Source organism: Camelus bactrianus, chromosome 6, assembly GCF_048773025.1.
Source record: "Camelus bactrianus isolate YW-2024 breed Bactrian camel chromosome 6, ASM4877302v1, whole genome shotgun sequence".
Classification (NCBI taxonomy): Eukaryota; Metazoa; Chordata; class Mammalia; order Artiodactyla; family Camelidae; genus Camelus; species Camelus bactrianus.
In genome coordinates, this window is record NC_133544.1 from 82,900,249 (window position 1) to 82,917,702 (window position 17,454).

At 37.6% G+C, this 17,454-nt stretch overlaps 1 protein-coding gene and 1 long non-coding RNA gene across 4 annotated transcripts in view; one reads left to right on the plus strand and one right to left on the minus strand.

Moving 5' to 3' along the window:
* UNC13C (unc-13 homolog C) overlaps window positions 1-17,454 on the plus strand; it is a 639,986-nt gene that overhangs the window by 547,054 nt on the left and 75,478 nt on the right. For both annotated transcript variants that reach the window (XM_074366154.1, XM_045506261.2), the window contains 2 exons: window positions 2,681-2,758; window positions 15,018-15,106. In XM_074366154.1, coding sequence (XP_074222255.1) covers window positions 2,681-2,758; window positions 15,018-15,106 — 167 coding nt within the window. The remainder of the gene's footprint in view (window positions 1-2,680; window positions 2,759-15,017; window positions 15,107-17,454) is intronic.
* LOC123612629 (uncharacterized) overlaps window positions 1-17,454 on the minus strand; it is a 321,171-nt gene that overhangs the window by 12,845 nt on the left and 290,872 nt on the right. The gene's annotated exons all lie outside the window — the stretch shown is intronic.

The window sequence follows — 17,454 nt, forward strand, 5'->3', positions numbered from 1 at the left end:
ATTCATTTTTTATCTATTTTTGTATATAGTGGTTAACATTAGACATCTTCAGAGATGACTGTAACATTTGTAAAGACAATAGTAAAACAAAATATTTGTGACAGAATAATATTTTTTCTTTTGAAACATTTTAAATGTGGAATGGGACCCAAGTTTTTAATCCATTTTTCCACACTCCACATTGTAGCAAAGCAACATTATCTAAATCAGAATTCCCTGATTTTGTGTACTTTTAAAAATTCTTTTTCCACTCAGAAACATACTTTGGTGGAACTTAAGAAATGCAACAAACTATTGGTTACCAGTGGGGAGAAGGGAGGTGCAATATGGGGGTAAGAGATTAAGAGGTACAACCTATCAGGTATAAAATAAGCTACAAGGATGTACTGTACGGCACAGGGAATATAGCCACTATTTTATAACAACTATAAATGGGTTATAACATTTAAAATTGTGAATCACTATATTGTACACCTGTAATTTATACAATATTGTCCCATCAACTATATTTCAATTAAAAAAAAAGAAACATACTTTGGTCACGTAGAAACGGCCATAGTCTGAACAGAGCCAACTTTCACATTCCTTGTATTTTAGGTTCCTAACTTTGTTTCAGGTTTAGATAAAATGAAATACGTTATGGCATTTTTTTTTCAGGGAAAAGCCAAAATATACAAATAAAAAGATTAGAAATTAACTTCAAACATAGGTTATTTTGTCTAACTAAACTCATCAACAAATGATGCTTCTGAATTAGGTTAATGTTCCCTTCACTGGAGGTGTTTTCGTATTTGTTTTTTCATTTACAAGAGAGGTGTTTAAAGTAAAACTGTTCCCTGATTAGGTTTAAGGTAGATTCGTGTAATTTAGTTCTCAGAAGTGATTTGATCAACTGATTCAATTAAATTGAAATTTGAACGTTTCAAGGTCAGGGAGAGCTTGGTGAAAGAGGAGATCTCAGACTTGTTTTTAGCTCCCTCTGGATAACTGCCTCTCCTCCTGGGGGCAACGGCAGTCCCTGCCAGCGAGCCCAGGTGTCTCTGTTCATTTTGTTTCTTAGTTCTTTTTCCACTGGAAATGATCACACTAAGAGGGCTTGGAAGTTGGCTCAGTTGGCAAAGCTGGTACTAAAGTGTGGTTACATGTGTCAAAAAAGATGCTACCCAGCTAATTTAGACCCATGGGAAGCATGGTGATACAACCTTTTACTCATGTAGTCTGCTTCTCATTAAGAGTCACGCTCTTCCTTAGTTCTTTGCCCTCTGCAGTGAAAAATAAAAGAACCTCAATGACTCTATCCCCCAGTGGAAGAGGGTCTGTTGGTTCAGTGTGTTCACTTTGGAACAAGACGCTGAATCCCCTGAAAGTCTGATCGTACATCCTACAGAAGGAGTAAGCCTGGGTCCAGCAGCTCCTCATCACAGCTGGCAACCAGGATCATCTCTAGAACACTGTGGTTCAGCTTACTGAGCAGAATCTATACGAGAGAAATCTCTGTGCCTAAAAAATAAAACATGTAAGTGCCTAGAATCAAGGGAATAGAAGTTTTAAATTGTATTCATAAATGGAAGTTAGGATGTGTTCACTTTAAGAATCAAGGAGGAAGTTTTTCCAAAGGTCAGTAATAGGGTCAAAACAAGAACAAACCCTTTGCACGCCGCTCTCTGATTCTGTTATTGGCTCATTTCCCAGCCCCTTGGAAGGCATCCATTTTCTTTTCTTTCACTGTTTTCTTCCCATGATCTGCTGGTTTTTCAGAATCAGTATGTAGCAAATATTAAATTATTCTATAACCATTCTGAATTTCATTCTCCAATTATAAGTTCTTTTCTACTAATCTGAGGTCACATCTAGTCCTGTCACAGAGCTTTACATCTGTATGTGATTATACTTCTGCCTCCTTGGAAACAAGTCAAGGAGCATTGTGAAAGCATGTATTATGTGTGAGGCTCTGTAAGAGCAAGCAGAAAAAGACAGCAGCACAGACAGGACACTTACGGTCAGCTGGTGAGACAGTCAGAAGCAACTCAGATGTGAAGTTAAATACAACAAATGTCAAGTGAGTGACAAAAGGATACAGTCTGGGAAAAAGAAAGCCCTAACCTGAACGACGGATAATGACTCACAAAGGCAAAGGGGTCCAAGTGAAGCCAAGACAGAGCCTGGAAAGCAGTTTTTTTGTTTTTGTTAAACATGGTTTGGAGCCTTATAACTCAGGGCCTTGAATAATACTCATGTGTGGGCTTTATCTACAGGCAGAGTTTATTAAAGGATTTGACTGGTTTTGGGGGGATGGGGAGGACTTTGAAATTCGGTATTTTGGTTTTTGAAACAGTGAAGTAGCGTAAGAATTTAAACTCCCTTGTATTTCTAAAAAATCTTTAAAAAACAGAATTTGGTTAATTTCTAAATATAATATGCCACAATGCTAAGAATAAAATCAACCTTAGTAATAGGTCTGCAATGGTTTACTGTCTAAGTATACTGTTAAATTTCATTCCCCAAGGTGGTTATATTTTCCCTCTTCCATTCTTAACTGTTAATAGCAGAATTATTCTGTTTGCCAAATATAATAGGACTTCAGAGACAGTGTATACTACCACATTGAAAGTAAACTCATTCAGTAAGCTACTGTATAAAAGATTTTCACCCTATTTTTTGTTGTTTGCTTTATTTAAAGCCCTGCATACTGATGAACAATATTCAACAATTGCGGGTTCAGCTGGAAAAAATGTTTGAATCCATGGGAGGAAAAGAGGTGAGCATGTTTTTATGCCTGCATTTGCCAAATATCTACTGAGAGATCATTAACAGATATTTCTTTACTGCAGGAAGTGAGCAAATCAGGTTTTTACATGGCTTAGCTAAAGAACAGGAAATGCTAACAATCTAAAATGAAATTAACTAAGGTGGTTATTATCCACGACAGAATACTTCAGTAAACACGTTGGAAGTGTGAACAGGAGCAAGGAGATGGTTGTAGCTTTCTGCAGCGTGTGTGTACAGCCATATATGCACAATTAAGTATACTTGCGTATATACTAGCGATCCGTAAAGGTCCACAAATTGCAGACATTTTTTTCTCATACCGCGCATTGTCAACTTGATACTGATTTTGTGCTGCACTGTGCTTTGTGGCTCTAGTGGTTTTTGATGTACTGATGGTTTGTTTTTCGCATGTAAAAAATCTGTCAGCAATGTGCTGTGTACCGTGTCTGTAATGTGTTGTGTCTTTGTCTAACGTCTCTGACTTGCAATTCCATGAGCAGAAGAAGGAAGGAGAAAGATTCTCTTATGAGGTTTGTGATAGTAAGCATCATATCCTTTACCTGGCTGTTTGCCCCTCCAAACCTCAAGACCATTGGCCTCCCTTTTTCTCATTCGCTTGTTTGGATCAGGCAGGCAGTGAAATATGAGCTGTGCACCTGCCGCCTCAAGCTGCCACGGTCTTGTATTTCACAAACCACCGTGAGCATCCAGGGAACTGAGGGCGGAAGATGGTGCTGCGAAGGAAGGTCAAGCAAGCTGACATCCTCCCACCAACACCCCCTCGGATCCCAGTTGGCAGCTAGAATGACGGGCTATTTCTGTTTAAGGTTTTATTTGCACTGTTCCTTATTGTGGTAAGTGTGTGAGGTATCTGTAAAGCTAGGTTCGATTTCCAAGCAAAAGGCTGAAAATGCTTATTTAAGATAGGGTCTCTTCACACATGATGTGAATTTTAACCCCACAGAGACATACATTTTCCCCACCATATCTTTCTCATTACTCTCGCACTTCCTTCTTTTTAAAAAGTGAACTTTACCTTTAGCATGTTACACATGAGAAGCACCAGGATATGGGTGTGAAGGTGCAAAACTTCAAAAACCATTTTTTTTAATGAGCTGGGCTGCACTGCTGTCTCAGTCTAATTTGTCCAAACTAAGGCTTTATTCCCCAAAGTGTATTAAGGTTTTTGCATGGTTTCAGGGCATCAGTCTCATTTTTAGAATTCTTCTGCTGAATTAGGTGAGCACACTGGGGGATCATCCCTGGAGATTCCCTTTTTAAGTTCAGTGATGTTTTGAAAAGTAGAGAAGAAATTACTGATTTCCTGTTGGAAATTCTATCTCCTTTTAGTGGATTTTAAAGACCACAATAGTTATATTTAAAATGCCATATTTCCAGAAATGTCACCTAATGCTACTACTATTATCTTTACCATTTCGTGGTTGAAGTCTAATGTGAGGGCTGTACATCGCTAAGCTGAATTTGTTAAGCAGACAAATTATGCCTGGATTTCAAGGAAACGGTATGGGGCAAGCCATCCCCTGACCAAAAAACTGGGGTGGTTTATTCACCAACCAAAACAGACTCCTTGTTTCAGATAAAATAACCAATTTGAATAGTGCAGATTTCAAATGATAAGTTTAGTTGCTAACCTTCGGCTCCTTCACAGAACTCTTCCTCCCAGAGAGAATGATGGAAGCTGGGAACACTCGGCTGGTGCCTTCTCCCTTTATAACTCTTGCGCTGTCAGTTGCTACCCTCCTCATACATCATTTTAAAGGAAAACTCAACTAAATAAGTGAAATGAGTATTTAGCTTCTAAACATGGAATTTGTTAGTGGGACAGCATTGACCCTAACTCCTTTATTCTTCCTCCCTTCTGTCCCTCTCTTTGCTTTCTTTCTGTGTTCTCCTGTCTCCCTTTCTGTGCACAGTTTCTTTTCCATTTTCACCTTGTCTTCTGTTGCTAAGAAAAAGCTTTAGGCAGGCCTAGACAGCATTGCATAGGAGTTGAAGAAATGTCAAGAGGATGCCTGCCTTGAGCTCAAGTCGGGGTGTAACAGGCAGTGTCCCAGACAGAAATCATCTTTATTAGTAACAAAGTATGTTACAGTTTTTGCTTACTACACTTAGCTTCCAGAATCTCACAGTAATAGGCAGTGTTCCTCCATTCCAGTTATCTGTATGGCAGAATCTAAATGGGCCCCTTCACTTGGGCCTTTCAGGTAGATGGAAAAAATGTATCCTTTAGTACAAGAAGTATATACAGCAGTTAACATGGGCAGGTTCAGTGGCCTCTAATGGTAATGCAGTGTGTTTGTTTGTACTATTATCGATTTCCAGTTTTTTCCTCACAGTGGAACAGGTTGTAAAACCTTGACTGCTATTGCTAAGGGAAATTTTCTAACCTAGATTGTATCCTTCCTTTAGGAGTTTCTTATTATCTTGTGCACCACTATCTGTACTAGGATGTGCACTTCCTGCTACAGAAAACTAATTAGCAAGTGATCACTTGTGCACTTGCTCAGAATAGTTTTTGATGCCATGTGCCCATTAGCTGGCTTCTAACAGCAGCGTGGCTGGCCTTTGATACCCTCCGCGAGGTGCTGGCCACGTGCAGGCCTGCGTGCATGATGCTGCAGCTCTCTGCCGCTTTGACCTGCCTGTTGGGGCAGCTGCTCTTTCTTTGCAGGGTCTCTTTTCCCTCTGGAAACAGTAAGTTTTTAAAGCCTTTTTAAAATCCATTCTCTATATGGAGTCCAAGATGGAAACGTTGCCTAATGCTATGACAAGCTTGGGGGTGACGGCATAGATGGTAGCTCCAAAAGCAGCCACCTGAGCAGTCACTGTTAACAGCTGCGCACACAATAGCCTATAGCCCTGGGGCATATTTTTTCCAGTGCCCTATTTAGAAAAAGAGGCAAAAGAAAAAAGCTTTCTTCTCCTAAAGTGTCTTTCCAGCACACTTTCCTGCTTACAAATGAAGAGCATGTTTTGATTTAACAACTCTCAGATTACTCTGTAATAATAATAGTAAAGCCACATAAACCACGAAGCAAAAAATAGCTAGGAAAGAATTCCAGGGTCTGTTTTTTAAAGAGCATCCCAGGTGATTTTTGATATTTATACAGTTTTAGGAATCACTGTAGTAAAACAGATAAAATAATCAACCTGTGGTGGACTGACTTGCGCTAGAAGTTAAGAGTATTTACAGCACAATCCTTACATGGTATTACTTGTCCCTTTGTAGCACAGTAACAGCAAAATTTTCATTTATTGGTTGATGATTGATTTATCAAATAGCTCAAAGTCAAACATATATTTTGGTTTGTATTACATTAATAGCTTAATAATTTCATGAGTATAATGGCACATATCAATTGCAAATAAATATCTAGTCATTTTTTCATAAAAACATATTGTTACAGCCTACAGTAGGGACTTAGGCATAGTTACTTGATCTGTAATCTCATTGAGAAAGAAAATTAGATAACCCAAAATATAATTTCTTTTCAGGAAATCATATTGGTTATGAAACTCTACAGAACTTTCATTGTAGTAATAGATTTGGAAGAATTAGAACTGTGCTGTGTAAGCAAAAGATGCATTCCTCCCTCACAATATTGTGTTGGTACAATCATCTTGATTGGTAGAATCCATAACTATCCATAGGCCTGCTATCCTACTGACAGTACATCAAATTCTAGACGTTAGCCATTATTAAGACATTTAAGGGAAACAAGCGGGGTTATTTGCTCAGCTAAATTTTCATTCTGCTGACTAGTAATGTTATTTTTCTTGATATGTCTCAAGGCAATTCAATCTCTTGATTCATCTCACCATGGTAAGCTTTTGTGAACAGGGCCAAAGAATCTGCAAATAACCCCACCTCTCCTAAAAATTCACATATTTTAATGAGCCACTTAATTATCTTTTGTTTCAGAGATGCATATCTATATTGTATTTCAATTTTTAATGATGAATTTGATGTGTCAATTAGAAAGTGAATCTGACTGCCCCAAAGCACTGAATGCATGTAGCTGATTGAAATTCACTGTGAAATCTATTAGCCCTAGGGACTCAGTCTTGAGCTACGCAACCCCTGACCAGAGAGGACAGACATTAACTTCCGTTGTATTTTACTCAGCAGTATCCTTTCAGCTTTATACTTGCTGGGCTCCCATGGTGGAAGATCACTGCTTTAAAGGAATGATACTTCATACTAGTAGTTTTTGAACTTCAGCATGTATGAGAAACATGGGGGGAGCTGATTGAAACATACATTGCTGGACTCCACCCCAGACTGATTCAGTGTGTCTGGGGTGGAGGCCCATGATTTGCATTTCTAACAAATTCCACGTGATGCTGATGCTACTGGTCAGGAGACCACGTTTTGAGAATTACTGCTCTTTGCTTTAGAACAGCAACTAGATAATTAGGAAATGGCTCAGAATACCCCTTTGCCTTATCTGTGCATGACTCCTAACCCACCTAGTTAATGTGTTTTGAGAACACATCAGATTTCATGTATTTAAATGGACCTTGAGACAGCATGCCAAAGCGCAGGGAAATATTTGGGTTAAGGAATAAAATAATCCCCAACTATAGATGGCTAACTTACAGTAATATACAAATATCCAGCATTTTTAACATTCTGGACTTTATACTTACATTTTATATATAATCTTACAAAAAGAGATGTTATAGTTGTAAAGTTTTGATCTGTCTCACCTTTTCCAATATAAACAGATATAATCCAATATAAATAGGTATAATTCACTAGTTAAAAACAGCAGATGGCTTCTCATTAATGTATTATCTTTTTCAGAAATGAAAAATAAATTATAAAATTATTAAAGTATGTTAGATGTCATCACATAATAGAGAATTTTAGCTAGTCATATTATGCCTTCCTTTTAGTTCTAAAATATTTCCTAAAGCAGTTTGAAAAACTCTTCCCATTTAGTTGAAGTATCTAATGGTTCCTACTTATATTTTCTTCGGAGGGGCAGGAGTTGAGATAGGAAATTTATTGGAAAAAAAAAAATTAATGCTCTAGTCCCTAAGGAGGAGTGAGACCTTGTAAAACAACAGTTAGAACAGAGCTTCCTTTTAGCATCCAGGGAAAGAGGTATGCAGCAGCCCAGTGCCCCCATCCTCCCCTGGGGGCTGCCTGCCTCCAGAAAAACAGGGATGAAATAATGCTGCACAGGAACACAGAATTTACTCCTTCATTGATTCATTTAACAGATTATTGATTTGCTTAGCACCTTTTATGAGCTGTAAATTCTACTAGACACCAGAGGTACAATAATTACTAACATGCAGACCCCACCCTCAAATAAATTTGAATTCATTAGGGAAGGTAGAACAATTAAAGAGGTAAGGTTTGTGGGGGGGACCCCCCCAACAATTTCTGCACTTGAAAATATCTTTCAAATGAGAGTTACAATTGTTAACATCTCATCCCACAATAATTCAAAGAATAAACTCAAACCTCTAGCCTCTGTGTAAATAAAGTTCAAAGGTGAGATGTACTTGGCTGAATTCAGGAAAATGAATTATTTTTAGTTTCAAGGTAGCAGATAAAGAGGCCTGAATGTTCAAAGTGCTGGCCTTTTACTTTGAATGCATGAAGATAATGTCTGCTTTCTTTCTACTCCTAACCATCTCTGCAGTGAGAGTTAACAAATTGGACTTAATAGAAAATTAAGAGAATAATGAGGACCAAAAGGGCAAATTTCATTGAGGAGATTTAATAAATCTGATTAAGAATCTAGCACTGCTACCACATAAAGTTCAGCTAACTGCTAAGCTTGTGATATTAAGGAGAGGTGCTACCTCAGATTTGGAGAGGTTTCTGGGTGGGAAATCCGTGTCAAAATGAAATTCAGACCCAGGCAGGTGCTGCTTGTTAACCTCATTCCCCAGCAATCACAGCGTCACTCTCATGCTGCCAGGCATTTTTTTAAACCTTCCTCTGAACTGTACGAAAACTTCAGAAGAGAGAATGCAAGCCACAGGCAAGAAGGAGAGAAATAGTTCTACCTTAACTGTCATTTTCTGTAATAGACCTGTTTTGTTGTCTTGTTGTAAATCCCCTTCAATTGTCAATGCAAAAACTAGTCAAACTTATTTCTGTAACCCGGCCAATTCCTCCCTCTGCTCTTCCTTGGTAGAGTGGCCGTCAGGCACCTCCTGCAAATGGCTCACTCAGGGAATTCTGTCCCCATCACTTGCTGTTCCACAGGTACCCAATTCAGTTGACTGAAGAGACTGAAGTCATACTACTGAACAGAGGATAGAACCAGTAATGTGAGCAGCTGACTGGGAAAGACAGAGAGAGACAGGGCAAAAAGGCAGTTTTTACAGAATAAGCTGTGTGTCTCATTTCTTCTATTCCTGATTTATCCCTACTCACTCCAGTTTCACGGTTAATCAGCCAGTAGATGGAGCTAATAAGCCAGAGGTCCTTTCCTAGTTGAGTTACTGTACTTTGTGTGTGTGTGTGACTAATTTTCAGAAGAGAATTTCCTAGAAGAATATCTTTTCTTAGAGCACTGCTTTTCAGTCCTCACATGACCCCAGATAGCATCATGCAGCGTGACAGCATGTCGGCCGTGGTTTTCCCCAGTTGTAAGGGGGGAATAGAACTATACGAATTCTGAGATTCATTCTGTTCTAAAAATCTGTGGTTGTAAGGACAAGAGCCTGTGAGCAGTCCACACAATATAAGGTTAGTGTATGTGTTCCAGGTGGAAATGAAAAAAAAAATTTAGACTAAGAGAAAAGAATGTCGTGTCCCTCAAAAAAAAAGGCTTGAGAATATTGTCAAAAAGCTCAGAGAAACAGAAATAGAAAATTTTTAAATTTGCCATATAGTCACTAACTTAAAACTACATTGACTTAATTATAAAAGCCATCTTTTCCCTTCAGTTGTCTAGTCTGAAGAACTTAATTTAACATCTCAAAGACATTTAGTTGATTTGAAACTTTAATTAGGGTGAGAGACAGCTACTGGTGTTCTTCCACATTTTGAAACCCAGAAGTTAGAAGCATGAATTTCTGTCACTGATACCTCTAGCATCACAGTTCGTACAAATCTGAGTAACATAAAAAAATGCCATAATGTACCTCTTAAAATGATACTGTATGTTCCTGGGGAGGTCCTCTCATAAGAGTAATAAAGAAGAAGCTAAATACAGGGTTACACTGGTAGAGCTGGGGCACTTTATTTTGCAATAGAGAGGACCATGTATTCTTTTATTTCTGACAACACACTACAGTATCCATGCTGAAGGCTGAAGCTCTACAGAGTGATTTAGAGCATTTCAAGGAAAGTAACTTCTGTTGCATTCACTAGGGAATATTTGCTGATTTCTCAATCATATATTTTAAGTTGATCTAGGTACTTTAGGTGGATAAATTCTGGTCAAATAGAAGGGTTAGAGAGAAGGGATCTTTTTCAAAATAAGACAAATAGCAAGGACCCAGCCAGATGGTTTAACAAGTACCATGATCAGATTTGGGCCTTATTAAAATAACTCTAGGAACAATTAGAAGGATGACATAGAAGTGGGAAAAACAGCAAACAGAAACACAACTTGGAGATGACTGCAACATAGTCGGGATGAGAAAACTTCTGTATCAAACAATGAAGATAGGATAGATGGAGAAAACATTTCATAAATACTATCAATCATATTTGGTATCCAAGTGAATATGGAAGTTACAAGGCAGAGAAGTGCTGAAGATGACTTTCATAGTTCTGTCTCCAATAACTGCATAGTTATCAAGTCAGACCATTAAGAAGAGAAATAAGGTAAGGACGAGCAGGTAACTGGCTCACTTTTTGATAGGTTGAGGTCATCCAAGTGGAAAAGACAGAGGCACATGGGAATACAGCCTCGATGCTCAGGCATCCCATTACAGCTGTAGGTGATGGTTCAGAGGCCATGAGCATAGAGATGGGCATTGAAGCCATGGGCGTGTATGTGATTGTTCAAGAAGGGAATATAGAGTGGAAAAAAAAAAGAGGACTAGGAAGGGAAAGTTGAAGGACATTAATACCTGAAGAATATACAAAGGAAAAGAAGTCAACCAAAAAGAGGAGAAGGTAGTCTCTAGAAAAGCAAGGAAATAAAAAGCTTGAGAAAGAGAGTAAACAACAGTATGAAGGCAGGCCGAGTAGGATAAAGTCATTGGATTTAGCCACTGAGATCACTGGTGGCCTGTATGTGAACATTCAGTGGCATCTCCAGAGGAGAAACCATACTATAGAGAATTAATGAAGATTTAAGAGATAAGGTGGCAACAAATTTTACACTTACCTTGTGAGCAGTTTCAAGGTCAAGAGAAGAAAAGAAATTAGCTGGATGTCAATGAGAAGGTAGTTGCTAATAAGTTAGGTTTTTTTTCTTTTATAATTTTTTCTCCTTTTCATGTTAACATAAATGGGTATTTGAGCATGATGTATAGGGTGGGGGTAATACAAATAATAATGAAAGAATTGAAGACAGACAGGGATGGAACAAAATCCAAAAGAAGAAGCTAAGACCTCAAGTTGAACAATATTTTACTTGGAAATGAGGCTCTCTTTTCTGTAGATAGGGTGGGGAAGTGTGACTTACCAAAGGATTTTCTGCAAAAATCTTGAAGAGGGTGTGACCCACTAGGCTAATGACCAAATTTTGGATGCTGTGAAGATGAGGGCCAGGGGAGCGATCGTCTTCCTAATCTACACTTCTTTAGGTGAACAAATAAGAGACTCCTAATGCTGAAGAGCTGAACATGAGGAAAGGCATGTTAAGAAGGTTAAGTAAGACAGTTTAGTGGAAAGGAGAGCTTTCTAGGAGAACAGTTGGAAGTGTTGTACAGACAGTAATAGTTACAAGCACAATTAGTGCAGAAGCTAGAGCCACTGGCTGCCTGGGGTGAGTGACATCTGGAGTAAGATTTGCAAAAGGAGGTGATAAGTGAATTGTCTTTTAAAGGAAAAGTACAAGTGAGCCGTAAGGACAAAGAACTTCAAAGGTATCTTGCCTCCTAGCTCTCTCTTCCAGACAAGTCATTTACATTACACCACCGGACTGCAGTAAAATACCTCAGTGATGTACAAACTCAGATTAGTACGTATAGATGACTATGGCCCATTCTGATCTTTAGAACCACACTTTACCCAGACTAAATTTTGGAATTTCCGAACTTCTGATGGAGTGTGGATAAAAGCTGTTTTGAAAGCTTTTAATAGTAATTAATAGTAATATTAATTCAGAATCTGCCTCAGTATTCTTAAGTTGTCAGTGAGTATGTTCCTCTTTCCATGGAGTCATTTACTGTTTTTACTTTCTGCCAGCCAAGTGGTTCAGGCACACCTGCTAATACAATTTCTAATTTAACATAAATGTATTACCTGTGACTTCTGAATGCTTGAATTTTTTCTTTTTCCCTCATTTTGCTTTTAATAACTAACAATACAAAAAAGCTGCAAGTTAATTGTGATATTTGATGTCATAGATATAGAACTAGACTAAGTGTTAAACATTTGTGAAGGAAGTTAGGTAGCCTTTTACCTTTCCAAAGTAGCCAATAAATTGTAAAATATGCCCTTGGTAGTTTAGATAATAAACTCTCAAAGCCCAAATTACTATCTCTTAAAAACTTCAGGGAGTTTTAGGAATAAAGAAAATTTCCTCAATTTGGGCACATAAAGAAATACAGAAGAATTCAAGAATTGGTACATTTGCTGCCCAAAGAGATTGTTTTACAATTAGGTGAGTATGATATTTATGCTCATTATTATTGCAAAAGATCTGCAATATGCAGACTGGCCTCAAAATTACTCTTCCTAATTTTATGGTTTAATGGTATGATATCAAATACTGAACTGAACCTAAAGTTTTTCTGGTTTTTTCAGTTACATCACAGAGGCATTCTGTCTGCACCTGCTTAGAAACTCATGCTTCTATCAGGAAATGAAAACTGTCATCCTATATTTCAATTGCTATAGTTTGACAGTTTTATATTTCCAAGTAATAAGCAATCATTTGATAGGAAATTTCCATTCACAGAATACCTAAGGTACACTAAAATGATTCTTAGGAAAATAGCATAATTTCATCCAACTGATATATCAAACCATTTCTGTATGACTTTAAAGTCATTAACAGGTGAGCAGACTAACTCAATGTGTGTATAAACTAATATGAAAACAAAACAGACACTTTAAAGACAAGGCAACCCCACTTACTGAAAAAACTCTGTCAGAGCCATTTCCTTGGAGGTGGCAGATATGTGTGTGGCAACAGCCACCTCTACCCCCACATTGTTTACCAAGAGTGGGGACCTAAAGAAAACTATGGGAGGTCTTCTCTCATTTTCCATACCCAAACATTTTTATCCAAGTGAAGTTATGCTAAAATTGGTACTAGGACAATAGCAAGAACTTACATGTTCCCTAGGGTGGGGGTGGACACTCCACATATGTTTTCTTGGTTAAGGGTTGGGGAGTATACCCGGCTAACTGTAATTAAGTGCATATCAGTGTCGAGGCTTTTTAAAAATCGGTAGTATCTAATTGTTTTTCTGAATCACTGCTTTGCAATTCTTTATGGGTGCTTGGGACTCTGAGAGTATGAGACGTAGGGATATTGTAAGTCTCCAACTCCTAGAGAAGTCTGTATCTGTTAAGGTGGCCGGTATGTGTGGGTAATCTCTAATGACAGAAACAGAAAAAATAGAGTCCAGAAGAATCACACTGAATCAGATAAAGGTACAGAAACTACCCAATCCTGAAATCATTAAATTATTTGCTATAACAAGAAAAGGATCAGATATGAAATGCAACTTTTGGTTTCTATTCCAATGTTTTTAGTCACATCAGTATAACCTAAAGCCACCCAGCTGCTGTGCAGAGTTAATAACACTTTTTCCTAGTAGTTTCTTAGTATTAGAAAATGTTCCTGGAGGATTGTTTAGAGTTATGACCAATGTATTCTGTTAGGGACACTTTTTGGTCCTGGGCTGGCTCCCAAGGTCGTATGTGTATTTGATGTTCTTCTTAAGAGTCTATTTATACTAAGTGCTCCTTTAATTTTTTCTACGCCCCAAAGTTGGCTTTATCCTATCCCCCTCTTTTCAGTAACAGACCAGTTTGTGTAAGAACTATAGGTACTAACGATAGGAAACTGAATTTCTAAAGACTCAAAGGAAGATCATCTTAAATTTCAGAATATTCTAGGTTTCCCTTTACATGAATTTCTGTCAGCTAAATACAATGCATCTATTGTAAGTCTTTCAATTTTGACAACTAGTTTGCAAAAATGTAATTAACAACCAGGATAAAATTTTCTAAGACAAGAAACACACTTTACTTTTCTAAACACTGGTAAAGTCTGTTAACCCTTCACTTTAGTTGTAAAAAAAAAAAAGTCTGCCATGTTAATAGATGGATGTTTTGTTTTGTTTTGTTTGTGTTTATGTATATTTTCTAATATTAACATTATTTTAGAACTGAATCAGATAAAAATAATTGGCTTTTTACACTGGAAGAATAAGCATAAAATATGCTGTCTTGACTCAATTATGTTTTCCTTTTTCCCCCAAAGAAAAATTAATAAAATGGGAAAACTTTGAATCTTGAACTCTGAGCTGAAAATTGGCATCCAAGAAGAGACATTAGGCCTGTCACCTCCAGAGCAACACACTGGAGCAAAAGGATAATTGTTTATCCATTACTTTTAAGTGCATACTTGGAAAAATATGAAAATACCTTCAAATATGGCACAATATAATATGCAAAAATTAATTTTTCCCAATTTTGAAAATTTTCACTGTGCCTATTTATTTACAGGGATATTAAAGATGAAAATATATTTTGAAGCAACACATATATTCAATGAATGTGTAAGTGGTTTTCTAAGTTACGAAGTGGCCGCGTTCTGGAGGTTACTTGGTCACGCCCTGCACCCCACGGCTGCCACCAGTGAAGGCTTTGCTCTCTTGCTATTGTTTATATGCATGCTGTGCGTTTCACTCAGTTTTTTTCATATATAAGATCTCTTTTGGTTTCATTAGAATTTTCTAAATTTTGCATTTGATTTCAAAGGTTAAAAAGGAAAGGAAAGGAAAAGAAAAAAGTAAATGTATACTATATTGTTTGAAGTTGACCTTACAAGCAAAATGCTTCTAACAAAAAAGTTATGCTTTCTCAGAACTCCCAAGTGATATTGTGTGTGGTCTCTTTGCAGCTAGAACCGGAAGCTAGCACTATTCTAAAAGAACTGCAAGTTAAACTCAACGGGGTTCTGGATGAGCTCAGTGTCACTTACGGTGAAAGGTAAGTGACTAAGTAATTACTATCCAAATGGATTAGATTCCAGTTAATGATAATCATTCCTTCAGTGCTGTTTCTCTCCTCTGTCTAAATCCATTGAACTTCAAGACTCAATCAAAGCATCACCTCCTCCGAAAAATCTCCCATGACCTTGCAATTTGTATAGTGATGTCTTGCTATTTATAACTCTGTATCCTTCAGTTGGTTAGTGCTTACAACACCGTGCTCTAAGGTGTGGTTTACTTGCATATTTCCCTATTTACTGGACATTTCTTAACAACAGAAACCATATCTGATTCCCATTTGCAATTTTATTTTTTATAGCTTAACAGTTGGCTAGTGAAAGAATAGGATGAGGAAGGAGAGCAGAGAAAATCTTACGCGCATCCCAAGTATGTGCTGTGTTCTTGCCATGCGTGTCAACATGGCTTCACTACCAGAGAACTGAACTCTTAGCCCCATAACCAGATTGAGTCAGGATTCCAGGTTTTAGAAATATTAGGACAATTAGCCCACAGGAAATACACATCTTTGTTTTTAATATTCTTTAAATGAACTTCCCTTGTATCTGGTGTGGTTTTAAAGAAAGAGAATTTCTTCCTAGATAAACTTCATTTCAGTCCTATAGGAAAAAGCCATCATCTCACCATCAAAATTAAGAGAGAGAGGAAAACAAACCCATCTTTGAAGAGGTTCATTAATTTCATACAGAATTTGCTTTAAATATTAGTTCAATAAATGTTGACTTATGTTAAACCATGTGTTCAGTTCTCAAATAAGACTGAAATTTACACTTATGAAGAGAGCTAGTTATCTCTTTAAATCTCACTCATCACTTACTGTATTTTTGAAGGACATATGCTTAACCAACTTGTATTCATTAGTTTTGCTACTCTGATTAGTCTGAAAGACTAAAAAGAAAAAGACACCAAAAGTATTTTTTTCTCAAACACAGGAATGAGGCAAAGCAAAGAAAAATCGCACACTTGGCCTTTTTTCCCCAATAGTAGAGGTGTGTTGTCATAACAGAGCCCTTTCTCCCAGATGTAGGCATGATATACTGAGCTTAGGGTCATAGCTCTGCCTTCTGCTTTGTGTTGTTAATGAACCTGGATGATCCAGCTTCCTTGGCCTAGATGTTAATAAGCAATCTGAAGGTTTTGCTACTCGGGAGTTGGAGAGGCAGACAGTGTCCTCAGGATCTGGGGACTCAGTGGCTCTGACTTGAGGTGACACTTAGAGGCTTACCTCTTTATTCTGGTTGTGAATTACCATGCGGTTAGCAGAAAGGCTGTTGCCTTCATTCATGAAGGCATAAACAGATCATTTAGCAAAGTTAAGGGGAGAGGAAAGGGGTCAGAAACTAGAATATAAATAGAAAAAGGATATTCAGATGACTTTCTGTAATATATTCAAGTCATCCTCCTGAACAAGTACGTTTTAATTTGTTCTGTCTGAGTGGGGGGTATATTCACAAAGGCTGAAATACGTGTGATTTGAAAACCTCTGAGCAAACTTCAGCTATGAAATAAGGAGCAATGCTCTTAGGAGGGCATTTGTATGAAGTCAGCTATTTTAATCTAAGTTTTGAAACTCCTGGTTACCCTGTATGTATTTGTTCGTTATTTTTAAAATACAGCTCAAAGAGAGCTAGGAATATTGGAATAAACAGCCCACATGTCATGCCTTCCATATAAAAAGAATAATTATTGTATTCTCGTTGCCATGGATTTATTTCCCACACCACCAACCAGGTCTACATCACACAGACACAGGGTGGGTGGGAAGTCCACCATGATCAATGTGATCAAGCTGTGAAGTCAAACTGGATAATTTTAGCCTGAATCCATCCTTCTTACACTCTAAATTAGCAGTCTAGAATTTTAAAATTAAGTGCATAATTAATTGCCCCAAATCCCTTTCATCTGCTGTTATTAAAATCCACAATTAAATTATTCTACTTTATGTAGCTGATAGGATGATTTTTCAGGAAAGCTGGGCAGAGCCAAAGCAAACATCTGAAGCCCGGGTTCCTGATACACTCACAGGGCAACTACCTGGGAACTGAGACTCACTGACAAAATCTCAGGGTTATCTTAAAGATGTTCTTAAAATTTTCAAAACCTGCACCACTTAGGTTTCTGCTTATGCACATATTTTGCAGTTTTAATGATAGCTTTGGTGCCAGCAGCTGGCTGAATTAAGTAAAGAAAAAATTTAGGAACATTTCATAGAAAATATTCTGTTTGTGTTAGGCTTCTTGAGTGCTCACGGAGTCTGGCATTATTAACTGGTCTTGCTGATTAGTAAAAACTTTCCACCAAGAAAACATGGATAGAAAAAAAGACTTT